At 58.5% G+C, this 25,798-nt stretch overlaps 1 protein-coding gene across 2 annotated transcripts in view; it reads left to right on the top strand.

Annotated features, from left to right (window-relative positions):
• The first annotated feature begins 15,222 nt into the window (after positions 1 to 15,222).
• Positions 15,223 to 25,798, top strand: part of KCNH2 (potassium voltage-gated channel subfamily H member 2) — a 35,849-nt gene continuing 25,273 nt past the window's right edge. The window contains exons 1-2 of one of the 2 annotated variants that reach the window (XM_065939422.1): positions 15,223 to 15,526; positions 18,348 to 18,578. In XM_065939422.1, the coding sequence (XP_065795494.1) occupies positions 15,451 to 15,526; positions 18,348 to 18,578 (307 nt within the window). In that variant the 5' untranslated portion in view covers positions 15,223 to 15,450. The remainder of the gene's footprint in view (positions 15,527 to 18,347; positions 18,579 to 25,798) is intronic. The other variant, XM_065939420.1, reaches the window with a different exon arrangement.

The raw sequence follows: 25,798 nt of genomic DNA, 5'->3' as shown, positions 1-25,798 counted from the left end.
CGGGCCTTTTCCTTAGGAAGGGGAGGGGGCGGTAGGAGGGGGCCCTCGCCCCGCCCCGACCCTCACACACACAATGGGACAGGAACTAGCCCGGCCGGGAGGCTCCAGAGCCTTGGCTCCACGCCCGCAGGCCCAGAGGGTGGAGGGCCAGACGCCTGGGTTCCGCTCTGAGAAGGAGGGTGATGAGGGGGAACCCAGGTGTCTGGCAGAGCCCTGGGGCCAGAGCGCAGGGAGTGGGGTGTGGCGGGACAGCAGGGTGGGCTAGCCTGAGCGCCCGAGAGAACCCTTCGGGGGTGTCTGACCAGAGGGAAGGCCTTCCACCTCGCCCTTGCTGGCCTCGCCCCGAGGGGTCAGGCAGAAGGTGGGCACTGTGGCCGCAGCAGGTGACGACTAGCCCCTTGCTCTCAGTGACCACAGGGGCCACTAGGGTCAGCCCAGGGCTCTGCTTGACCACCTTCTCGACATCTAAGCACCCCTGGACTCCCACTGTTGAGTCCTTTCAGGCTCCTGGGGATACAGGCCCAGCAAGGGGGCACTGACCCTTTGTCCTTGGGTCTGGCATTAGGGTACTCCATTCCCTCCTGGCCCCTGTTTCCTGGAACCCCCGCCCCTCCCCGCCGCCCCCTGTGACTCAAGTTGGGGGACACAAAAGGGCAGGAAGCTGCAAAGCAGGGCCTCCGCCTCCCACCCTGTCATCCAGTGACGCACGCTTCCCAGGGGGTGGGGGTGGGGGCAGGTCAGCAGATAGACCCAGCGTCAGGGCCGAGGCAGGGACTGCCCACTGGGGAGAGCGTGGAGCCCCAGGGAAACTACAATTCCCAGAATGCAGGTGGTGTACTCAGGCACTCCTCAGACACCACGAGCCGTAGCGCATGCTGGGGTTTGTAGTTCTAAGCCATTTAGGGGCTGGAGAAAGGCGGTAAGCTGGGGCTTCAGCATCTACAAGGGTTCCAGCCTCGTGGATCTGAGACCACGGAGACCAAGAGGAACTGCGAGAAAGAAACATAAGTTGAGCGACTGAGATGGGCAGAGACTGGGAGAGGCAGACAGGCAGACAAACAAACATGTAGATTTGTGTTGGCTGAGCTCCTTCGAAAAGCAGTGGAAGATATGATGGGTGCGGGCCTGGGTGGGGGGCGAGCAGGCGGACCAACCGGAAGGAACGGGCTGTGGTGCGATCTCTGGGGTCACACCAAGAAGGTGGGGTCTGCCGGTCTGCAGGGAGGAGGGTGAGGGGGCCCTTGTATGCCTGGACAAGCCTGACCTCCCAGGCTCCCAGAAAGCTTTGCTGCCCCTCCCTCGGCCAGGGGGCGGGTGAGATTCAGAAGTACGAGGCCTGTGTTCATCTCGGCCTCTGCCCACCCCCCCACCCCATCCCCCTCCGCTGGCCCTGGAACCCGAGGCCCCACCCCACTTGCCTCTGGAGGCAGGAGATGGGGTCCAGGCCCCTACCTCTCAGACATTCTCCCCACCATGGCCGAAGCAGACTGACCCCATTTCTGGTTCCCATGTAGCCACCACCTACAATGCACATGACTGAGAATGGCTCCCTTTTCCAGATTCCAGCTAACAGCTGTGACTGGCCTCCCCAGGGACAAAGCGGCAATGAGCCGCAGATGCTGAAGTCGTTACGCCCTCTCGCCTGCAGCCCTGACCACAGTCCCTCTTGACCTCGTGGTCTCCCCTTCCATCTGCGCTCCACACTGCCGCCAGATCCATTTCAAAGTCAGGGCTGACCTCACGCTTTGGCCCCTCCTGAAACCTTCAACCCAAGGTCGAAACACTGGCCCTGGGCCTCGATTCCCCTCATGTGCCACTTACAACCCTCTGTTCTAGACAAACAGGCTTCCACACAGGTTTCCAAACAGTCCTTGTGACCTCCTGCCCCCGGGCCCTTGCTTATGCCACCCTCTTGCCCTCTTCCTTAGCCCTCTGACTAAAGAAGATCTTTCTTTTCCTTCCTCGTGGCCCAGCCGTGGCTGCCCCGGAGGCATCCTGCCCAGGGAGGACCTGAAGCAGGAAGTGCAGGTGTGACGACCTGAGACTGCGCAGAGCCCGACCCAAGACCACCTGCTCCTCCAGGGCTTCAGACGGTCCCTGGGCTCCCGAGGTACGCGGGTTCAGCACTGCTGCCCACTGGCAGGGGGCGGGGGCGGGGGTCTCTCCAGGTCGTCTTCCTGTGGCGCTCCTGTCGGCCTGCTGAGACCATCTCAGGCCTCGCTGTGATTCGAGGCCAATCCCATCCAGCCCTCCCGCCCCTCTCCTTCCACAGATGTCAGACCTGCATCCTGTCCCTCGCCTCCCCGTTATCTTTCGCAGGCGTGAATCCCTTTGCTTCCAATTCCTCCTGGGTGTGCTTCCTGGAGGACGCATGGCCCTGCTGCGTTTCCTCACTTCCACCAGCCCCCTTCTCCAGGCTCCCCATGCCTTGGGAATATCTCTTGCCCTGGTTCCTCCCAGGGGCGGTTACTGGGCAGCTTGATCTGCATCTGATCTTTCTTCCAAATGAACTTGCATTGCTCTGGAAGAAGAGGGCAAGCCCTGCTCCTCTAGGGTCCTGCCAGGCCTGCGTCTCCTGCACCAAGTAGGTGCTTTGTGGATACTGGCTTGTGCAGCTGCAGATGCCTGCAGCCATCCCAGGGTGGCAGTTATGTTCGAGAGGCAGTTGGAGAGGGGCCGCTGAGCAGGAAGTTGGCTGAGGCTCGTGGGGCTCGATGGGCAAGGTGATGGTGCCAAGAGGGGGCCTCCTCTGGCCAGGGAGGCTGAGGACAGTGGACACCGCTGCATGGACGGTGGGGACCAGGGGCCCTGAACTGGTTTGGGCAGAGGGAGCTGGCGGGGGTTTTAGGAAGGGAGACAGAACAAGTAGAGCTAGAGAAAGTCAGAGGTGAGGCTTTACCGCAGGGGAATTTCTGTTTGGCTGCATCTCCTGGAGCTTTGGCCAGCACTGTCCCGCGTGTCCTAGCTCCCATCCAGAGACCCTGGCATGCTTGACAGTTTGACCCTCCCACCTCTGGGCTGGGGTCATTCCCATCCCTCCCCAGGCCCTGCCTTGATCTTTATCAGCCATCCCCAGTGGGCATTAAGTCTTATGCGTCTAAGTGGCTGATTACTCTTCTTAGCAACTGCATTTTTTTTTTAAGTTGGGATAGAATTGCTTTACAATGTTGTATTAGTTTCTGCCATAGAGTGAAGTGAATAAGCTATATGTATACACATATCCGGCTTCCTGTGTGACTCAGTTGGTTAAGAATCTGCCTGCAAAGGAGGAGACCTCCTGCCAATGCCCTGGATCAGGAAGATCCCGCAGAGGAGGAAATGGCAACCCACTCCAGTATTCTTGCCTGGAGAATTCCACGGACAGAGCAATCTGCTGGGATACAGTTGACGGGGTTGCAAGAGTCTGACATGATTCAGTGACCAAACCGCCACCATACACATATCGCCTCCTCCTTGTACTCCCCCAATTCTACCATCTAGGTTAGCAATTGCATTTTAAAGGATAGTTGCTAGGCTTCTCTGGTGGTCCAGTGGTAAGATTTTGCCCTTACACTGCAGGGGGTGTGGGTTCGATCCCTGGTCCAGGAAACCAAGATGCCACATGCTGCATGGCCAAAAAAAAAAAGCAATTGCCGAAAAAACAAACATTCCAAAATCCGCAGAGTTGAAGTTTCCATTGATGGGAGAGAATTTTAACTTATTTTTTCTTAGCTGCACTTCGTGGCTTTCAGAATCTTAGTTCCCCGACTAGGGATTGAACCTGGTCCCCCTGCAGTGGGATCGCAGAGTCCCAACCACCAGACGACCAGGGAATTTCCAAGAATTTTCAGTTTTCAAAAAAAATTTTTTAATTGAAGGATAATTGCTTTACAGAATTTTGTTGTTTTCTGCCAAATATCAACATGAATCAGCAATATATATCAACATGAATCAGCCATTGGTTTAATTCAGTTAGTCGCTCAGTCGTGTCTGACTCTTTGCGACCCCAAGGACTGCAGCACGCCAGGCCTCCCTGTCCATCACCAACTCCCGGAGTTTACTCAAACTTATGTCCAATGAGTCAGTGATGCCATCCAACCAGCTCATCCTCTGTCGTCCCCTTCTCCTCCCACCTTCATTCTTTCCCAGCATCAGGGTCTTTTCAAATGAGTCAGTTCTTCGCATTAGGTGGCCAAAGTATTGGAGTTTCAGCTTCAGCATCAGTCTTTCCAAGGAATATTCAGGGCTGATCTCCTTTAGGATGGACTGGCTGGATCTCCTTGCACTCCAAGGGACTCTAAAGAGTCTTCTCCAACACCACAGTTCAAAAGCATCAATTCTTCAGCTCTCAGATTTCTTTATAGTCCAGCTCTCACATCCATACATGACTACTGGAAAAAGCATAGCTTTGACTAGACGGACGTTTGTTGGCAAAATGATGTCTCTGCTTTTGAATATGCTGTCTAGGTTGGTCATAGCTTTTCTTCCAAGGAGCAAGCCGTATGTCAACATGAATCAGCCTCGCCCCCTCCCTCTTGAACCTTCTTCCCATCTCCCTCCCATCCCACCCATCTAGGTTGTTACAGAGCCCCTGCTTGGGTTCTCTGAGTCATAGAGCAAATTCCCACTGGCCCTCTTAACTTACTTGGGATTTCAAGTAGGATTGGACTTTGGAGAGGATCAGTTTGGGATCCCCAGCCCTGACAGTGGCTGTGTTTTCTGCCCCTGGGGATGCCGGCCCCCAGCCCCCAGCCCCCTGCCCCCATCAGTCCTGATCCGTAATGGCGAGAGACCCTTTGGTGGGTGAGTCAGCCAGGCCTTGGTGCTCCCTGCCCCCTCAGAAGGCAGCCCACCTCACTCCTGCCTTCCCCCTTAGAGCAGGAAGCCCTGCAGGGCTGGGGGCGGGATGCCCTGGCCTTGGGGAAGGGAAGGCCCTGGCTGGGGGCGGGGGCGTGTGTCGGGGCTGTGGGACTGTGGGACTGTGGGTGATGGTGGCGCTGACAGGGGGACCGAGCGGAAGGCCCTGGCTCTTTATAGCCCAACCCGGGGTTGTTCAGTGTGAGGTGGAAGTGCCCCACCCTCCCTGCTATGAGCAGCTTCCTTCCCGCCTGCTGGCAAGCCTGGGTGGGGAGCTGAGGGGAAAGGAGGGGAGGGGGGCTGGAAGCGGTGAGGAGGGAGCGGGCGGCCCTCTGGGCCCCCCACCCCAGGCTGCGGGGGGAGGCGGGGGTTGATCCTTAGGATGTAACTCATGTTGGGGTTGGGAGCGGAGAGGTTGGCTGAGCTTCCCGACTGCAAGGCAGAAAGCTGGGTCTTTGTGGGTGGTGGTGGGGGCTATGGGCAGGGTGTGGGGTGTTCAGGGCTCAGGCCCTGGAAGGTGCTGGCAGTCCGCAAGGGGCTCCTGGCAGGCACCAGGGCAGCCATCTAGCGAGCCCTTCCTGAGGACGCCACAGGGAGGCAGTAGAGAGCTGGAGAGAAGAGATTGCTGCAAAGGCCTGAGCTCAGATCCTCAGATCCTCAGGGAGACCCAGGATGCGCCGGGGACCGTGGCGTGTGCCCGGCTGGGGTGGTGGGTCCACATTAGCTCCCTGGGACCCTGGAGTGGTTAGTCTGCATAAACCTGAAGCCGCTGATGATGACTCTGTGACCAGTCCACCCCCAAAGGAGCAGGGGTCCTCCTCTTAGAAAACCCCCCACCCCTCCAACCCCCTGCCTTGGAGCTCCTGGGGAGATGGTACTAACTTCCTGAGGAAAACCTGGTGTCTCCTTGATTCTCCTTGAAGTTTCGACTCTTCCTTCTCAGCCACAGTGTATTCTCTGCCTGTGTGTGTGTGTACATGTAAGTAGGAGGATGTGTGGTTGTGTATGAATGTGTGTGTATATGATGTATGTGTGTGTATATGATGCATGTGTATATGTGCATGTGTCTGCGTGTGCACATGCCCTTAGGCAGTGTGACCCTGTGCTCACTCCTTTCCCTGCCTTGTCTTCTGGTCCCTGCCCCTTCCAAAGTTAACGTGGACCAAGAACATCAGGGTGGAAGTGAATTTTTTCACATCCCTGGGGACTAGAAAATGCCCTTTGTTCCCGAGATCCCGAGTGAAAATGAGGTGTTTTTAGGGTCAGGCTGAGGTTTCCTGATGGACGACCATGGGGGTCCCTACGTAGAAGCTGTGGTTGTCGGGGATCAGCCTGACAGGCCCTAGCCACTTGCTCTCTCCTCCTCTCGCCTACAATCCCTCTGGCTGGCCCAGTTTCCTGGTGCGGTTGGTGGTGTGGTTCTGGGTCTCTAGGGAACGGGGACTTTGAGCATCCAGTGTGCCCAACATGGAAATTCCGTAGCAACAATCACCGAGGACTGGAAGGGCAGCCTCCCTTCCCACTGCCTCTCAGGTGCTGGGGCGGGGATGGGCTCTCTCTCCAAACCAGAGTGGAAGAGAAGCCTTTATATCTTTGCTTCTGCTCTGTGAGATGGAGAAACCCTGATCCCAAGCCCTGGTACACCTTCAGTCATTTTGTCTTTCTCCTGTCCTCCCAATCAGATTACAAGCCCCTTGACTTCCATCTCATCCTCTGCTGTCCCCTTCTCCTCTTGCCTTCCATCTTTCCCAGCATCAGGGTCTTTTCAAATAAGTCAGTTCTTCCCATCAGGTAGCCAAAGTACTGGAGTTTCAGCTTCAGCATCAGTCCTTCCAATGAACACTCAGGACTGATCTCCTTTAGGATGGACTGGTTGGATCTCCTTGCAGTCCAAGGGGCTCTCAAGAGTCTTCTCCAACACCACAGTTCAAAAGCATCAATTCTTCAGCGCTCAGCTTTGTTTATAGTCCAACTCTCACATCCATACATGACCACTGGGAAAACTATAGCCTTAACTAGACAGACCTATGTTGGCAAACTAATGTCTCTGCTTTTGAATATGCTGTCTAGGTTGGTCATAACTTTCCTTCCAAGGAAGAAGTGTCTTTTAATTTCATGGTTGCAGTCACCATCTGGACATGAGTTTGGGTAAACTCTGGGAGTTGGTGATGGACAGGGAGGCCTGGTGTGCTGTGGTCCGTGGGGTCGCAAAGAGTTGGACACGACTGAGCGACTGAGCTGACTGAACTGACTTTCAGTCACCAGCAAACGAGCCATTCCTGCTTTATTTGCTGTCAGTGCTGAGCTGGGCCCTTGCTGAGTCCTCGTTCTGTCGCCTGCCTTCCTTGGTTCTAGTCTAGGTGGCTGTAGGAATCAGCCTCCGCCTGCTCTATGTGCGTGGGTGCTCAGTCACTTCAGTTGTGTCCAGCCCTTTGCGACCCCGTGGACTGCAGCCCGCCAGGCTCCCCTGTCCACGGGATTCTCCAGGCCAGAATACTGGAGTGGGCTGCCATGCCCTCCTCCAGGGGATCTTCCCGACGCAGGGATGGAACCCTCGTCTCTGATGTCTCCTGCACTGGCAGGCGGGTTCTTTACCACTAGCGCCACCTGGGAAGCCCCTGCTCTAGAGGAGCCTGATTTATATGGTGTTTGGCCTTGTGGATCCAGAAGGGGGAGCCCTCCAAGCCTCCGCTTTCTTATTTCCAGGGGAGAAAGATAAGAATCCTGGCTTCCTGGACGTTTGGGGCCGGTGCCCCCATGATCGGTTTCTGCTGTCACTTTCACAGCCTCACCAACTCTGTCTTCCTACCAGGAGGGCCCATGCTGGACTGATGTTCTCTAGAGGGACAGAGATGAGGTGTCCTGACTGCTGTCCTCAGCTGGCCAAATTCCCCTTAAGCCTTGCTCCTTTGTGAAGACTTCCCTTTCCTTTCCAGCCTTAAAATGAATGATCTCTCCCTGTTCCGAAGTCACAGCTTCATGGTCTGCTACCTGGTACACTACCTGGTACTTGCGATCTTGGACCATGTGACTTACCTTAATTGGCTGCCATTGTTTGTAGTTGGTCCCTGTAGCTTTGTCTATTTCTGTGTAAGCATCTTTTCTTCCTAACTAATTACAAACTTTTTCAGGCCCAGGGGCTGGATTCCTCACATCATGGGGTGCATAGAAAGGGATGGATAATTGCTTGTGAGTAGATTGGGGAGATGGTGGAATGGGGGACTTGGTTGGACCTAAGTTCTCTTCTGCGATCCTTCATGTCACCTGATGATTCATGGGGTGGGATGGACACCCTTCAGGATACGGAGCTAGTGATGGGTTAGCATTACAAAGCTCATCCCTACCACCTAGCTGGGGTAGGCTGTGAATTCTCTCTCTTTTTTTTTAAAATATTTATTTTGTTTATTTGAGTGCACCAGGTCTTAGTTGCAGCATGTTGGATCTAATTCTCTGACCAGGGATTGAACCTCTACCCCCTGTATTGAGAGTTCAGAGTCTTAGCCACTGGGCCACCAGGGAAGTCCTGAGGCTGTAAATTCTGCCTGATGAATTTAACTGAATGAACAGTTTTTAACAAAATGAATAGTTTTGGAGAGCTGACATAGCCGCATCTGTATCTAGGGTTCTCTGGGTCTTGCATCTTCTGTCTGTCTCTCTCTCTCACACACACACACCTTGAATTCTCAATTTCTTTTTTAAAAAATAATTTTATTCATTTATTTATTTTTGGCTGAACTGTGTCTTTGCTGTGTGGGCTTTTCTCTAGTTGTGGAGAGTGGGGACTATTCTCTAGATGCAGTGCACAGGCTTCTTGTTATGGTGGCTTCTCCTGATGTGCAGCACGGGCTCGAGGGTGCGCGGGCTTCAGTAGTTGTGGCTCCTGGTCTCTCGAGCACAGGCTCAGTAGTTGTGGTGAATGGGCTTAGTTGCTTTTTGGCATGCGGCATCCTCCCGGACCAGGGATCGAACCCGTGTCCCCTGCATCGGCAGGCGGGCTCTTTACCACTGAGTCACCAGGTAAGTCCCCCAGTCTCCTTTAGCTCTTGCTGTATGTGGTATGTGACTGTGGACCCTGCCTGGTATACGCGACGAGGAAATCCCTTGACTGAGATCTAGGGGAACTGCTTCTGTTTCTCACTCATAGCATAACCTTAAGGAAGGGTCTGTACTGCTCTGAATCTCTTTTCTCATCTGAAACATGAGAATTATTTATTTCTGGCTCTAATATTTCATAAAGCACCAGAAACCTCCAGGGGAAAGAATTGCAAGCATAAAGCTCAGAGGAGGATTCGTATCCTTTCCTTGATGATGTGTGTGGGGTGGGAGTGAAAGGCCTGTTCTGGTCATATGGAAATGAGATGAGCTTCTGAGCACTGATTGGCAAAGCCAGCTCTAGATTCATCATATGCTGCCTCCTGGAGCTACGGACCAGTTCTGGAAGCATTTTCATGGCTTTGCGGGGCTGTTTAACTCACTTTTTTCTGGAGGAGAGCCCTGGTCTTGATCACCTGAGCTGCCCTTCCTGGTTTCTGGCTGAGCCTGGCATGAAGGGCTTTCAGCACCCTGGACAGAGACAGATCTCCAGGGCAGCCAAGAGAGCTTGGGATTGCCTGCCAGGCCAGCTTCTCTGGCAGAGTGGCACCAAAGACAGTTTGCTCCTTAATATTTTTCAGTCGCTCAAAGGCACTCTAAAATAAACCTCCAGTCTATGTCAAAACGGTGCGCTCATTCTGCAAATTCTGATGGCATGGCTTAACAGCAACTGCCACAACAACAACTATATCCTACAACAGTTTCAGGTACATATTAATAATAGGTGCTTAGTAAACACTTACTTTAAAGAACATATGAAAAACCCAGCCTCCAGACACGTGTCCTAGGCCCCCCCCCCCTTATAATCAGGTTTCCCCCTCCTCATTAGAACCTCCTATATAATAATTCTGGAGCTTCCACTACTTGTTGAGCTTCAGAGCCTTGCTTAAGTCCCTTTTTGTGTCGGGGATGGGGCCAAGCCCATCCTTTAATCAAAAGAACAGATAGATGGCTGTTAAGTTCTCAGGCAGAATAAACTTAACTTGGCCCCTCCTCTTTTTCATCTGGGAGTAAGTAGATGGGTGTGAGAACTCACATCTGATGCCTATGAGGACCTTGCCTTATGAAGATGTTCACTCCCTTCTTCTGTGCCTGAGCGAACCCTTCCAATCCAGGGGGGCTCAGCTCTCCCAGGAAGCCCTCCTAGCTCCCCCAGCACCCTCAGAGCCCTCTCTCCCCTGGACTCCCTCGCACATGTTGTCAGCAGAACAGAATCACACCAGAGCATTTTTATTTCAGGTTCGTTGGTTCTCCCTCCCCAGTTAGATTATGAAATCCTTGCAGGTGGGGGTCCATATTATACATCTTTCTGTTTTTAAGAGACCCCACAGTGATGAATACACAGCAAGGTGGACTGAGAGGTGGGTGGGTTTAAGGATCTTCTCACCTGCCCTTAAGGTATCTCTCACTCCACTTATTTTTAGTCTGAAATAAACATGTAGAATGGGCCAAGGTCCTATCTGTGGAGTAACCAATGGTCTCAAGGACTCCTAGGATCAGAGAGCAAAGGTAGGAGGTGGAAGTGGAGGTGGAGATGGGTAAGGAGGGCAAATGGAGAGTGGATTGGTGGGTAGGGAATGCTGTTGTGTAGAAGGAAAGAATCACTCACTCTTGGGGCTGGAAGGGATCTCAGAGATCAGCTTGTTTGGTCTCCTCGTTTTACAGGTAAGGAAAGTGAGATTTAGCGATCCTCCTAAGGTTACACAGCCAACAGGCCCCTTTCCATCACCTCTGACCTGGTTCAAGTCTTCCACATCTCTCCTTGGACTACTATTCAGCTTCATGTGGCAGGTGATATTTTTCCAAGATAGTCATGCCAACAGATCCATTGCACGTGCTTGTCTTATGTCAGTGACGCTCCTCCATTGTGAAGAGGGGGGTCTGTGCTCCTCTCTTTGAATCTGATGGGCCATCACTACGGCAAAAGGTATTTCGTGTGACTTTCTAGGTTAAGTCATTGAAGGTGGTGCAGCTGCTGCCTGGACCTCTCTGGGGACACTTGTCCTTGGAACCCAGCCACCACGCTGTGAGGAAGCCAGGCAGCCACGAGGAAAGGCTTCATGTAGGCATTCTGGCCCCAGTCCTGAGATCCCAGCTGACAGCCAGCAACAACCACCAAATGTGAGTGAATGAGCCTTTCAGTCCTGGGTTGAGTGGAGCAGACACAAGTGGTCTCGGTGGAACCGGCCCAAATGGCAGACCCATGAGCAAAATAAACGCTGTCATTGATTTAAGTCACTGAGGTTTGGGATGATTGAAACACCTTATGTCTGCCTCTGTTTCTCCAAACTATGATACACATTTCATTAATTCAGTGGATCTGTATTAGATGCCGATCATATGCTAGAATATGTATGAAGACAGACATGATTTCTACACTCAAGGACAATACATTTCCTCTGTTCCTCTGCACAACACTGTTCCTCTGCGCACACACAATAAAACCCATACTCCTCAGCCTTCTGCTCATGGTTCCAGCCTACCGCTCCACTGACACCACACCGAAATATTTCGTCCCCGGACCTGAATTCACTCTCCACTCTCTGCCTTCGTTCATGTTGTCCCTTCCACCTGCCCCGCCTTCTCGGTCTTCAAGGACCTGCTCTGGAACCTCTCCCCTTCACCAGGCCCTGCCGGACTCCTCCAGTTGGAGGTGATCGGCACCTCCCTGGAATCCCATGGCACTTACTGCAGACTGCACAGTTTCTGTCTGCACACTGCCTCTTCAAGCTGCAGCAGACTGTGAATCCCTGGAGGAGGGAACCTGGCTTGTCCCTTCTGTCCCTCACAGCACCTGGCAGAGGGCCCAGCACCTAGGAGGCCCCAGCAAACATCTGTTGACGTGACTAGTAGCAGAACCAGAAGGGAAAGTCAGGTGTCCTGAACCCTAGTCTCCAGTGCCTTGCTTGCTTCTCTGGATAGCGCCATGGCAGGGGAAAGTCCCAGCCGTGGAGGGTATCAGGTGGGTGGGAGAAGACCCTGGTTATGGCTAGGGGTGACAGGATCATTGCGCGTGAAGCTGCAGATGGCTGGGAGGGGATGGAGCTCTGGCTCCTGGCCAGGGCTTTGTGGTGGGTCCCTCCCTCTCTCCCTTCTTGCTCTCAGCCAGCCCTGAGCACCCATTTCTGGAGGGAAAATATGCTCTTTCTTTGACCTCCCTCTCCTCCAACAGCCATTCATTTCTGAGAACACCTTCCTTCTCAGGGCCCAGTCACACAGAAACCCAGGCCGCACCTGCTATCCATGCCTCCCCCTGCACCAAAAGGGCTGGCTCTGCGTTCTGCGTTCTTCCCCGGGGGTTTCCGAGGCGCCCCGTTCTCTGAGTTCTCTTTCCTGCGCCCACCTGATCAGCACTGCTTTCTGGTCCCAGTGGTTGTCACTGGCTCTCCTGGGCCCCATGCCGCTGCACCTTAGGGGTTCACCAACAGGAGCAGGCTTCAGTTCGTCTTTGTCTCCAGGAACAGGCGCCCTCAGACTGAGCAGGAGCAGAGAGTGGGGTGGGCAGGATGTCTTCCAAAGACTTTTCTCCCTGCTCTCTCTTTCTAGGAGCTGGGAAGGGCCTCTGTGGCTCACTGGCCGTGTGCAGCCTGTCCCCTCTCCAGCTGCATGGTCTCAGGCTGGGTGGGGGAGGGCGCTTCCTAGGACTCATCCCTGCAAATGGCTCTGTGAGCCCCAGTGGGGGTGGGGCGGATTCTGGTGGCTCGGGTATTAAGGCTGAGCACTTTCCTCTCTCTGCGGAAACTGGGGTCAGTGAGGGTGGGGAGGTGGGTGGGCAAGGGCGGCTTCTCTATCACCTCCTCTGCTGCCCCTGATTGCCTGGGGGCCTGGCACCTGTGGCCACAGGAAGGATGTCTATGCCCTGAGCTCCTCCGTATCTCCCTGTCCTGGGCTGCGGGGATGCTTCCATCCAGCTACCTTCAGGCTCTCTGCTCGACCTCCAGGAAGTCAGTAACCTGCATTTGGCTGTGACTTCTGAGTGAGAGGTGTGTATGTGTGTATGTGAGACAGAGAGAGACAGAGACTGGCCTCTCCTTAGCCTGAGGCCACAACTCCCGCCTTGCCTGCCTGCCTCTAAGCACAGGACAAGGGCTACCCTGTGCGGGCGGTGTCCTCTCTGTTGGGAGGATCACTGGTCCCTCTGATTCCTTCATCCTCCGGGGAACACGGGAGCCTCAGGGTGGACAGCTGGCCAGGCCAGAGGAAATGCCCCTTCCACTTCTTTCCCCACGCCCAGTCTCACTGCAGGCCCGTTCTCACTCTCTCAGTCCCTTGACCCGGAGGGGAAGACACCCCAGTTGGAGGTGGATCACCCTAGACTTAGGGCTGGCAAAGCAGCATCTAGGGGGTTAGCATCTAGGGTCATCAATTGGGCTCCTCCCGGCACCCTCAGGGGTGGGTGTGCCTCGTGCCAGGTCACCGAAGATGGGGCGCCTGTGCCACCGAGGGCCTTGGGCACCTTGAAGGGCGAGTGAGGAAGCTGCCGGAGGTGGTGAGGGCCGAGGGGATGACTGTACAGACAAGAGCCTCTGGTCTTTTTTAGCATCAGCTGGTGGAGCCACCTCCTTCTCTCCCACTGGCTGCCTCCCTGAGTCACTGCCCACCCACCAGCAAATTAAAAAGGGGTGTCATCTGCTGGTCAGTGGCCCCATCTGGCCCCCAGGGTTTGCCTCTTTCTGCTCCCGGGTGGAAGGTGAAAGTCTAGGTAGGGTTGCCTCCGCAAGACCTGGTTCCCCTGGGCCTGTCTCTTTCCAGCCTCCGCTTCCTCCTCTGCCCTTTGTTCCTCCCCTCCCCCCACATGCCGTGATGGTTCTCCCCGGTGACAAGACCCACCCCCTTGCTCCAAGGACAGAGGCAGCTGCAAGGCCTCAGGGGCCCCCCACATGGCCCCATCCATCTCGCCCGGTCTGTGATCCGGGCTGCAGGGGAGGGGACCCGCGGAGTCCGCGGCTCCCTCGCGGACTCCTCCCCGCCGGCAAGCCCAGCTGTCAACACTCGCCTGCCGGCCCCGGCCGTCCTGAGGCCCTTCCTGGCCGCTCCGGCCGGGGACATTGCGCCCCGGAGACCCTCAGGCAGACCCGGGCGGGCGGTGGGCAGGCGGCGGCGGCCACCCTGCCTTGCCCTTGAGCATCCCTGGGCCTCTTTGCCTAAATAAGGGAGCTGCAGCTGGAGGGAGCCAGCTGGCCGCGGGGAGGGGCCTGCGGCTGGGCCAGGGTTTTCCGAGGGGATGGGCCGCCGCCGCGCCGCAGGGCCCCGAGCCCGCCGATTGGGCCTGCACCGCCGGCCCCGCGCTGCAGCGGGAGGGCGGGCCCTTCGCACAAGGGGATCCCCAAGGCTGGAACCTCGCGTTCGGGGGCCTCTCTTTGATTCCGCAGTGAGGAGGCCGAAACCGCTGTCACCATGCCCCTCTTTGGGCAGGAGAGCCTGAAATCACCCCCAGAAAGGGCTGTGTGTGTGTGTGTGTGTGTGTGTGTGTCTGTGTGTTGGGGAGCGCCCCTACCCTGGGTGTGTGTGTGTGTGTGTGTGTGTGTTGGGGAGCGCCCCTACCCTGGGCTACCCCCCAATCTCACGCACCCTTATCTCAGATCTCAGTGACTGGGGGGCCTCCAGGTTGTCTGGCCCTTCACGCTTCTCGGGTCTCCCCTGACCCTGGCCTCGTCGCCCCAGGGCCCAGGCCTCGCCCGTGTGGCCGACAGCGGGCGTTGGGCGCACACCGTGTGTATACGAGCGGGTGCTCGGCGAGGTGGGGGACCCGGGCGTCCGGGCCGGTCCTCTCCCTTAGGGGAGAGGTCAGGTCCCTCAGTCCCTCCAGGAGAGAACTGGGCGGGGGCGGGGGCGGACCCCCCTTCCCCCCCCCTCCCCCGCTCCCACCCCCTCCCTGGAGCCCTCAAGGCCGGCCCTCGCACCTGTCCTCACGGTTCCCCTGCCTAAGGTCCCTTCCCCCTCTTGGGGCGCGCGAGTCCCGGGGGCTCTGGGGCTGAGCTAGGGGCTGGGGTGGGGGTGAGCCCTCGGCGCGGCTCAGCCAATGGGAAGGGCGGGCGCGCGGGGTGTGTGGGGGGAGAGGGCGGCGCTGCGGGCGCGCGGCGGGCGGGAGGGGGGCCGGGAGGCGGGGGCCGGAGCCCGAGGGGCGCGCGCCGCGTTAACCCTTCCGCGGCCGGGCCGAGCCGCAGGCGCAGCCCGAGCCGCGGGCGCCGGAGCGGCTGTCGGCGCGGCGGGCGGGAGCCGGGAGCCCGGCGCGCTCGGGCGGGCGGAGCGCAGCGCGGGGACGCGGCAGAGCGGGGCCCGCGGCTCGGGCTGGGGCCGGCAGACAGGTGTGCGGGCTGCCGGAGCTCAGGCCGGGCCCGCGGTCCAGAGCCGGCGCCGAGCGGAGGGACCCCGCGCCCGCAACCCAGTCCGGGCCGCGCCCGTGCTCTGCCTGGCCGCGGGGTGCGGGGACCACGGCCGGGCCGGGCCACCCGAAGCCTGTGTTGGGCCGGGCCGGGCCGGGGTGGGTGGGGGCCCGCCCGGCCCGCCCATGGGCTCAGGATGCCGGTGCGGAGGGGCCACGTCGCGCCGCAGAACACCTTTCTGGACACCATCATCCGCAAGTTTGAGGGCCAGAGTGAGTGGGGGAGGGGGCCAACGGGGAGGGGTCTCTGGGGGCGGGCCGAGCTCTCCTGGAGAGTCAATGGGGGGGCGTGCCCGCCCGTGTGCAGCCGGCAAGTGAGTCTGTGGTGGCTGGTGACCCCAAGGCCCTGCCCGGGGGTCGCAGGGGCCGGGCTTGGTGCTGGGGGGCCGTGGGCTTGGGGCCAAGGGGCCTGGGGTTGGGGCACGCAGCAGGAGGCTCAGGTTAGACTGCGATCGATCGATGGGGGGAGTGTGTGATTGTGACACCCTGAGTGTGCAGGGAAGGGAGGTAGGATGGGAGTGTGCAGGTATCTAACTCTGGGGGCCTGGGTGTGAATGGGGCTGTGTGGACCGAGAACAGGAGAATGTACCTGGCCGGAACTGTGGGACCTTCTGTACAGGTGCTGGTGGCGTCTGGAGACTGAAAGCCAAGCATGTAGGGTCAGCGCCTCCTGTGGTCTTGGGAGTGTGTGTGTGTGTCACCCGTGAGTTCGACCCTGCATGGGCAGTGGGGAGGTATCTGACAGGCTGTGAGCTCTGGGCCTTGGGGGTGACAGGGAGCCAGGACCCAGGCTGGGTTTTTGCGTGTCTAAGTAGCCTCTGTGTTGCAATGACCCTGTGTTGCTGTTTTTTCTCTGTCCTGAGCCCCTTGGTGGGGACTACAGCAGCCCTAATGCCGGCTGGTAGAAGAGGTTTTCAAAAGTGTCCCAGGCTAGGTGAACGTTCTGCGTGAGAGTGTTTGCACCCTCCTGGCATGCGTGTGTCTGTCCCCAAGGCTGCATGTGCCGTGGTGGGTGTGACTGCCAAGGGCCCTGGGAGCGGGTGACATTCCTTGCCTATGACCCTGTGAGCACAGGACGACGTGTGCTTGTAACCGAGGTGGGGGAAGGGAGGGGTCAGTTCGATGGGCAGCATTGTCTGAAGCGGAGGAACACGACGATCCTTAGGGGGAGGAGACTGCCGTGGTGGAGGGCACTGGGGCCAGGTCTTCCCTTCTCACAGGCTCGGGAGGCTTGGGAAGAAGCTGGGCTGGGAGCTGGGGGCCTGCCTTCCGGTCCCACCTCTGCCACTGACTGCTATGTGACCTTGAGCGATTCTCTTCCACATCTGGGAAGTAGGGGGGTCTGCCAAAGGGGCCTTTCGGGTCCTTTCTGTCTCGATGGTTCCAGGAGCTCAGTGAAGGAGGGGGGTGGGGTGGGTAGGGACTGCCTTCGAAGAAACTGGCTCTTCTCTCCAGGCCTGGGAGTGGGGGCCAGGTGGTTTTCCGTCTCCGAAGCTGCTGCGTGTGGGGCTGGTACCCAGGACTGCCTTGGGCTCAGGTGGAGTTGGAAGTTCAGTCAGGGGTCATTTCCTGTGAGAGGGCGCCCTGCCTTCTAGGGTTGAGGGCTGCCTGGGAATTTCGGGGGGGGGGGCGGGGAACTGACCTAAAGATGACCTGACTTCAAAAAGTAACTTCCTGGAGGCCCCAGGGCAAGCGAGGGGAGGAAGGCAGGAGAAGGCCAGCTCTTGATGTAGCAGCCCATGAGCCTTGCCCATGGGATCGCCCAGGGCTGCAGCCTGAGGGCTGTGCCCACTGGCAAGGGAGGGGGCAGGGTTCCCACTGCTACTGAAAGCCCCAGCATTAAAGGCTAAACTGGCCGGAAACTTCTGTGTTTATAAAAAGCTCTTATCCTTAGAGCATCTTTCCTGGCACAAGCTGGGGCCGCTGCCTGCCTACTGCTCACCCACCAGCCTGGCTCTTGGGGCAGGTGTGGAGGAAATGAGCCCAGTCTAGCGGCAGCGGGTCCACTGGGGCACGTCACCTTGATGGAACCAAAGTGGGGAAAACCTCGCATCCCTGGTGGGAAAGCCCCTTTCTGGGGTCTGTCTGCTTACATGCTGGCCGGCCCTGGGCTCTGGGCCCTGGACTCTGGGTGTTTTCGGGGTTTGGAGCTGCAGGTCCCTTTCCTTGCTCCCTGTGACCTTGGGCCTCTGCCCATGACCCTCCGCTAACTCCTCACCTTCTGCCAGACCTAGGTTCAAAAGCTGGTTCTAGCTTTTACAGGCTGCAAGATGAGGGCATGAACTTCTTTGGAGTCGCCGCTTCTTCACCTACAAAACGAGGATAATGATGGGGTTGTCAAGAGTATTAAATGAGAGAAGGGATTTGAGGTGCTCACGTGGTAGTATCTCCCTCCTCTTCGTCTTTTTCCATGCGCCCACTCCCCAGTCCCTGACTGCCCTTGGAGGGGGTGCAGAAGTCCCGGGAAGTGCTGACCTGGCAGGGGCCGCTAATGCTCCGAGGAGTGATTTCCTAGGGATCCCTGGGATAGGGAGTGCCTAGGGAGTGCCCCCCCTCCCCAAGTCTAGAGAGCCGGGGTCAGGAAGAGAAGCCAGAACCAGTGCAAAAGGGAACGCTGGCCGCCATCTCTGGCCCTCCCAGGCTCCGTCTCCAGGCCCAGTGTTTATCCCTCCGCCGCGGCTGCTGACACGCGTTGCCGACACCCGCCCAGACTGGCCTCGGCCCCGGGCGCGCGGAGGGGGCGGCGGGCTGCTGGCAGTCTGCCCGGGGAAGCCACGCAGCCAGCCCGCGGGCCAGGCGGCTGGGGGAAGGGGGCGCGCCGCCGGGCCGGGGCCGGCCGAGGCACCTGTGTCGGGGCACAGCTGCGTTCGTCCCCTGTTGGGGACCCCAGGCCCTGCTGTGCTTCCTGGGGCGGGGAGTCCCCGGGCGGGCAACTGGGTGTGACAAGAGAACGCGGGCAAGGGCTGGGGACCCCGGGGGGCAGGGGTCCCTGCTCACGTGCCCGCTTATCCCCGCCCCCCCTCCTCCATCCCAGGCCGCAAGTTCATCATCGCCAACGCTCGGGTGGAGAACTGCGCTGTCATCTACTGCAACGACGGCTTCTGCGAGCTGTGCGGCTACTCGCGGGCCGAGGTGATGCAGCGGCCGTGCACCTGCGACTTCCTGCACGGGCCGCGCACGCAGCGCCGGGCCGCCGCGCAGATCGCGCAGGCCCTGCTGGGCGCCGAGGAGCGCAAAGTGGAGATCGCCTTCTACCGGAAAGATGGTAGGTGCGGCCTGGGGCGGGGCGGGGCCGGGCCGCGGCGAGGGGCGGGGCCGCGGCGGGGGCGGGGCTGGAAGGCAGTGGGGGCGGGGCCGGTGGGTGAGGGGCGGCCAGAGATTGGCCGGGGTCCGGGTCGTTGACCTCTGCCGGGGCCTGGGGGTGGGCGTGAGCCCAGCCGGGACCTGTGCGGTGCGCCAGGTGGGAGGCGCGGGCTGCAGGGCGGTCCGGGTCTCTTGGCCTAAAGTACTATGTTGGGATTGTTTTATAGGGTGGCCAGGGGGCTGCTTGTCTGTGGTCTGGCGCCTCTGGTTCCTTCCTCCCTGGGCAGATGTGGGCGCGTTGAGCTGGGTGGGTTAGTTTGACGGCGCGGCCCTGGGATGGCAATATGCGTGCCCGGACGGAGGTAATGAAAGTCCAGGCTGGTGGTTGGGCGCTGACCTCCGGCCACAGGCCTCCAGCCACCCTAGTCCCTGCCAGGTGACTGGTCTGGGCGTTGTCCTCGAGGCGAGGCGGGGAAGGGCTGCAGGACTCTGGCTGGCTCTCAGCCGACCCTTTCCTGTGCCCCGTCTCTTCCGAGCTTCACCTGGGCGGGAGGTGTGTGCCTCTCCCCACAACCTCAGTTCCCTTTGTCTCATCTCGAGCGCCCCGCCCTGCACCCCTTCCTGCGCCAGGTGTCTCTGCTCAGCCACCGCCTCCCCGCCCAGCTGCTCTGGGTTTCCGGAGAGCGGATAAACAGAGCCCTGGGCGGGACTGCTCCCACACCCGCTCCTGCCCTGGCCTGGTGGAGCCCTGCTCAGGGAGGCCAGAGCAGCAAGGCTTCGGGGGACCTGCAGGTAGCAGGGGGCTGGGGAGGGGCTCCAGATGGTGCCGCTGGGCTGCCCACAGTGCTGCTGTCACGTGTGTATGTGACCAGCACTTACTGAACCCCTGGGAGCCGGATGAAGCAAGGTCTGGAGATGAGGCAAGGTACCAGACCAGAGGTTCCTGCCCACTCACTGCCTGCTTACCCACCGTGGACAGCATTCTCTGTCGCCCCCGCTGGGGGCAGACTGAGCCAGTAGCCCCTGTGTGCCCCTGGCTTTTGTTCAGGGTTCACTAAGACTTCCCTGCAAAGGCTTAGGTCCCCAGATGGTCTTGCTTTCACAAGTGTGCCTAGCTGTGAGACCCTTGGACAGAATCAGAGTGGCATATGGTCATAGGGACCCGTGGAAGAGGGTTTGCTGACAGCACAATGGGCACGCTGGCTGGGAGGCAAGGGCCGGGAAAATCAGATGCAAACTCTGAAGGTAGGGCCTTCCTTCCGACTCTTCCCTCACATCTCCCCAGAACCTTAATCAGAGCAGGTGAGCAGGTCTGCTTTTTATATCTGTCTGCCTGGCGATCTAGTACTAGTTAATGTCAGTGGGTGCTCTCTATGCACCGGACGCTGGGCTGACTGTTTCAGTTGCACTCTTTCGTGGAATCTTCACAACAAGGCTGGGAAGTAGATGCTAGTTTTTCTCCACTTTGTGGGATAAGGAAACTGAAGTTTAGGAAAATGAAGAAACTTTCCTTAAACAAAGATAAAAGAATCTGATTGCAATGCAGGAGACCCAGGTTTGAGTCCTGGGTTGGAAAGAGACCCTGGAGAAGCAAATGGCAACCCACTCCAGTTTTCTTGCCTGGAGAATCCCATGGACAGAGGAGCCTGGCGGGCTCCAGTCTGTGGGGTCAGAAGAGTGGGACTTGACTTAGCAACTAAACCACTATCACCAAGAAGCTCTCCTAGAGGATGCAGAGCTGGGAGTGGAACCATGTCTGTCCCATCAGATCCCTGTCCACTCTGCTCTGCTGTCGTGTGTGGAAAATGACACACAGTAGTTACAGATGTATCTATAGATACTGCCTGTTGTGGCATGCACACTTTTATTTGGAAAGTGTGCAAACCACTAGTGTCATGAAAAGAATGTGAATATGTAAGTCCTGGGTTTGGGACTCACACTGGAGATTCTGCAGTGTGGACCAAGTTGGTTATTGCCTTGGGCCCGTTTCTACTTCTGGGACTTCGTGCCTGCTGGGCCCCTCGGTGGCACACTAAGTGTCTTCGCCGTAGTGTGTGAGGAGCTGGCCCTCCATCCCTCCTGCCCCACCCAGGCTGCCTCCTTTGCTTTGGGAGAGGATGGCTCTGGGACCCCTTCTGCTGAGGTGCTATCATGGAATCTGGGTGACCTTGCAGATCACTTAATCCAGCCCACTCAAGTTACAGATGGAAAAGCTGTAGAAGCAGAGGTCAAGTTACCTGCGAATCAAAGGAGACAGTGGGACTGGAACAGGCCTCCCACCCAAGTTCAAGTTATTTCCCCACCCCATTTATTTCCCTACTCCAACTGGGGCTGTGACCCAGAAGGTTCTTTGCCAGCCCTCCCTGCCTGCCTGCCCCCTTCTCTGCCCTCACTAGTTTACATGGGGATCAGGTGTCTCCTGGTGGCCGACAGCCCGGCCTGGGCCCTCAGGTCACGTGGGTCCCTGCCTGTCCTGGCACTCGGGGCCCAGGGTGCAGGCAGGTCTCCTCTGCCGCCCTTCCTTGTCCCTCTGCTCAGCCCCTTGGGCAGATCTCCATGCCTGAGCTGGGCCACGTGTGCGTGTTGTTCATGAGCTCACAGCCTGGTGCATGGGCAGTGGAGGAGAGGCCAGTGCCGCCTCTTGTTTCTGTTCAGGCCTTTCTCAGGTTCTCTGCCCAGGCCGGCCAGGGCAGAGAGGGTCCCTGGGCTCCAGCCCCAGGGAGGTGGGTGGCTGGAAGGGGGGTGGGGCCTCCTGCTGGCAGGCGCCCCTGCGGACAGCTGTGCTGTGTCGGTGCCTCGAGCCTAGCTCTGTGTAGCGTCAAGGCCCTGAGCCAGACAGCCCCATTATTTAGCTGCTGGGACTGCTGGGAGGTGGGGAGGCCCGACTCGGGGCGGGAGAGCAACACGGGGTGCTGGGGGTGTTCTGGCTCTGTGTCCATGCCCCTTCACAGCAGGCCGGGGATTAAGGCTGAACTGGGGGCAGGGCCCAGCAGCGCAGGGCGGGCAGGTGGCCGGCACCCGCACCCCGGGCTTCAGGTGCTACCTGGGCAGGGAGCGATGCTGGTCATGCCTGCTTTCCAGGCCAGCCCGGGAGGGCCGCGGCCCCTTCCAGCACAGCCCTGCTCTGTCCGCTGAGCTCTTTGTTTCTGCCTCTCTGTCTCTACCGCCTGCCGGCCCTGTCCCCGTGGTCTTTGTCTCCTTCCCCCCGGCGGCTGTCTCTCTTTCTCTCCTCCCTTCGGCACCCTGGAGCCTCCCTCCTTGCCTCTGTCCCTCTGCCCTGGTGGCTTCTGCCTCTCGGTGCTCCAAGTTCTCTATCTGTCCTGGCCTGGTCTCCGTGTCCCCGTGTCCCCGGGAGCCTGTGCGTGGGTGGGGATGGGGGTGTCTCTAGAGAAGAGTCTGTCGGCTTCTTCACTCCAGCTGCAGGCTGGTTGTCATGGTAACAGGGTCAGAGGGCCCCCACTGCAACAGCTGAGCTGTGGGCTGGGGGAGGGGTGGGGGCCAGCAGGCCAGCGTGCTCCCCAGGGTCCCCAGAGCCTGTGGCGAGCCAGAACCCCAGGGGTGGCCCCATGCCTACTGATCTGTGGTCCCCAGACTCACACTTCAGCTTCCCAGGTGCTTGTGCAGGCACTCCTAGCTCCAGTGACACTTCCTCTGGGCCTCCTGTGACCGGCCACGTGGTGGTGGTTTAGCTGCTACGTCATGTCCAACTGCTGCGACCTTGTGGACTGTAGCCCGCCAGGCTCCTCTGTCCATAGGATTCTCCTGGGCAAGAGTACTAGAGTGGGTTGCCATTTCCTCCTCCAGGGGATCTTCCCGACCCAGGGATCAAACCCAGGTCTCTTGCACCGCAGGTGGATTCTTTATCCCTGAGCCACCTGGGAAGCCATATCCCGGGCCATTTCACTTATCTCCTCCCTGGTCCCTCAAGGCCAACTCCTCACTGTGACACACCTCCTTCTCCATCATGGCCCGAATCTCAGACACCCACTCCCTGCCACCCCGTCCCCTCCAAGCTGCGATCCTCAGGTCCCCAGACCCCCATCACTCAGGGTAGTTGGTGAGGGAGCCCTGGGGTAGGTTGAGTCTGGCAGGCAGGTCAGATGGAGGCTGGTGCCCGGGTGTATGTTCTGTGTCCTTGAGATGGAGCAGACCAGGGTGAGCCTGAGAGAAGTGAGGTTAGACACAGCCCTTTTCTTGGGGGGCTGGGGAAGCCGTTGGGGGCCCCCCTCCACCTTGGGCCTTCTGAACAGGGCCTGGGTCAGGCTGGAGTCGGGCAGGTGAGGCCCTTGCATGGTGGTGGCTGGGAGCTGGCAGGGGGGCTGCGTCAGAGCCCAGCAGCGCTTTCCCTCCCCGGCTCCAGACAGAGATCATTCCTGAGCCAGAGCAGGGTGCCCTGGCCTGCGTGGGGGGCTTCGTGTCCCAGCCCCACCCTGGGGGCCAGGCGGGCCTGCCTCCACCGAGGACGTGGGCCGCTCCTGGCCTCTTCTGGGGTCTGGAGAGTGTTGGGAGGGCGGCTCCTCCGTGTTGTGTCTGCCGGAGCCCCCGAGAGGAGCTATGTAAATATTTGTGCAGAGTGCGTCTGGGATGGGAGCAGAGTTTAACGATGGCCTTGGGTTCTGGGGAGGGGGGCCATGGGCAGCAGGAGGGCCAGCCTGGGGGCGTGAGACAGGGTGAGCCTCAGCCTCTTCTCTGCCCGGAGGTGGCTTCCAGGGAGGTGGGGCTTCAAAGAGCCCAAGATGGTCCTTTCACAGTTAAACATCGTCCCGAGGGGGCTTGGAAGGCCCCCCTTTGGGATCTGCTCGCCTGGGTGGAGAGTGAACCTCTCTTTATAAAGACGTTCTCTCATGTCACCCCTGCCCTGTAAGCAGGGAGGAGTGTGGACGCGGCTCTCCCTCAGTGTGAAAAACTTTCACTGACACTTTCCCCCTGCCATGGGGGGAGGCGCCCATGGGGTCAGGGTCGGAAGAGGGGGTACAGAGGGATGCCCGGCAAGAGTGATGAGCATGGGGGAGGCTCGGGGTGAACCACTGTCCCCCTGAAGTCCCTTCCTGTCCCTAGCCCAGGGCCCATAAAGAACTCCACGCTGTGACCTGTGGTGGGCCTCAGTCAGGCCGCTCTCTGAATTCTGTCTCGTGCGTACTGAACTAGAAGCACCTTGTGGGCAGGGCAGTATCTTCTTCTCCTTAACCCCCATGTCCCCTGCTCACAGTTCAGGGTGAGGCTGCCGCATCCGACTCCCCGGCTCTAGACTGTAAGCTCCAGGAGGGCAGACGGCGGCCTCTTTTGTGCTCCATTGTGACTGTCTGTCTCCTGCACAGGGGGAGCTGAGTTCCTGCTTGCTGAACAAATGAATGATTGAATGACTCTGGCTGAGTTGTAGGCGGGCTGTGTGACCTTGGACAAGTCACTTCCCATCTCTGGGCCACGGTGGCTCCCTCTGTGAAGAACCTTGGAATAAAAGAATGCCGAGGCTGGGAAGGGTCTTTTAAGAGGATGGGGAGGCTGTCAGAGCCAGAGGAAGGTGGGCCAGGTAGAGGTGGCCCGAGGTGGCCACCGAGAGCAGTGAGTCCCCCAGTCCTGCCGTGTTGGGGGGTGGTGGTCATGGTGGGGGAACAGGGATGGCATCTGGGGATTCTCAGTCTTCCCAGAGATGGACCCAGGAGGCCTGGATGGGGGGAGCCGAGCTGGGGCAGGGGGCAGTATCGTGGGCACCCTTGCTGTTGTGACTGCACTTATCATTTGCAAGCTGGGACGCAGGCTGTGGGCAGGTGGTTCTTAGCGGGGTCCTCCCGGGTGCCAGACTCACTCAGAAAAGCTAAGGGGACTTAGGCAGCTGGCAGGGGCCTGAGTGGGAACACCAGTCATTTTCCTCTTTCCACTCAAGTCCTGCCCAGCACAGAACCCCACCGCCCCTCTGGGCCATGCAGGCCCTGGCACTGGTCCGCGCCCCAGCCTGGCTTATCGCGTTGGCCTAGAAGGATCGGGACCCCCAGCCTTGATCTCTGTGCCCCTCCTGATCTGAAGCCTGTTGGTTCGCCCCCAGTACGCTCCTCACCGCGCCCTGTGCACAGACCCCCTCGTGCCCCACGGCTGCCTTCTGCCCACCCTGACCCTGCCAGGCGCCAAGCCTCGACCGCCCCGTCCTCCCCGAGCCCCGTCCACCTGTCCCCTGTACCTGCCCCCTCCCAGGGCCTCCCACTCCAGGATCTGTCTCTGACTCTCCTCTCTTCCCAGCGCTGAGACACCACCCCCACCCCCAGCCGCCACCTTCAGGAAGCCCTCGCGGACTGCACCCCTCCAACCCCGCTTCTGACTGAAGTCCACTCCCACCTCACTTCCAGGCGGTCATTTGGGCTGCAGTAGGCCCAGAGCCCCAGGAAATTTGGGTTAATAGAACAAAATGTAGATTCCTGACCAGGGATCAAACCCGTGTCCCCCTCTTTGGGAGGTGGATTCTTAACCACTGGACCACCAGGGAGGTCCCTCCTCTCTCTCTCTTCGTGGGTTTCTCCCTCTTTTCCTCTTTTCTCAGTCCCAGTCCCATTACCGTTCCCTTAGGCAGCCATTCAAATGTACTTCCTGTGAATGTGTTGCTTGCATATGTTCTTGCAGAATGTGTGTTTTGTCTGGCTGCGTATAGGTTTAATTTATGTAAATGATATGTGCTGTATATTGTATTCTGGTGTTCACTTTTGCTGCCCGGGAGTCCGCCTTCGAGTCCAGCCAGCTTGCTGCTTGATACTGAGTCGAGGGCTCCGGATTCTCTGGCGTGCGCCTCCCTCCTTTTACCTGTCCCCTCTCTTGGTGAGGTCTCTATGGTTGTCCCATAAGGATAACATAAAGGATGTTACAGTGGACATCCTCACGCATGGCCCCTTTTGGACTCATGTGAGGACATCTTTGGGATTTATCCCCAGGAGTGAGTGGCGTTGCTGGATCACAGGGTATGTGGACACTTAATTCAACCCAGCACTGTCAGGCTGTGCATGAGCGGGGCTGCAGCTAACACCACCCTCCTAAGCAGAGCATAGAATTCCCCTGCATCTCTGACACACTTGGCATTAGCCACCTTGCTAATTTCTGCAAGTGTAATAGGTGAAAGTGATATCTTACTGCTTTAATTTGCATTTCTTTGATTTCATGCGAGTCCTGAGCATCTTGTAAGTGACCGTTCCGGTTTCT

The sequence above is a fragment of the Muntiacus reevesi genome, chromosome 6 (genome assembly GCF_963930625.1).
Source record: "Muntiacus reevesi chromosome 6, mMunRee1.1, whole genome shotgun sequence".
In the NCBI taxonomy this organism is placed as follows: domain Eukaryota; kingdom Metazoa; phylum Chordata; class Mammalia; order Artiodactyla; family Cervidae; genus Muntiacus; species Muntiacus reevesi.
The sequence above is the reverse complement of the archived record's forward strand: the minus strand, read 5'-3'. Positions and strand labels throughout refer to the sequence as shown.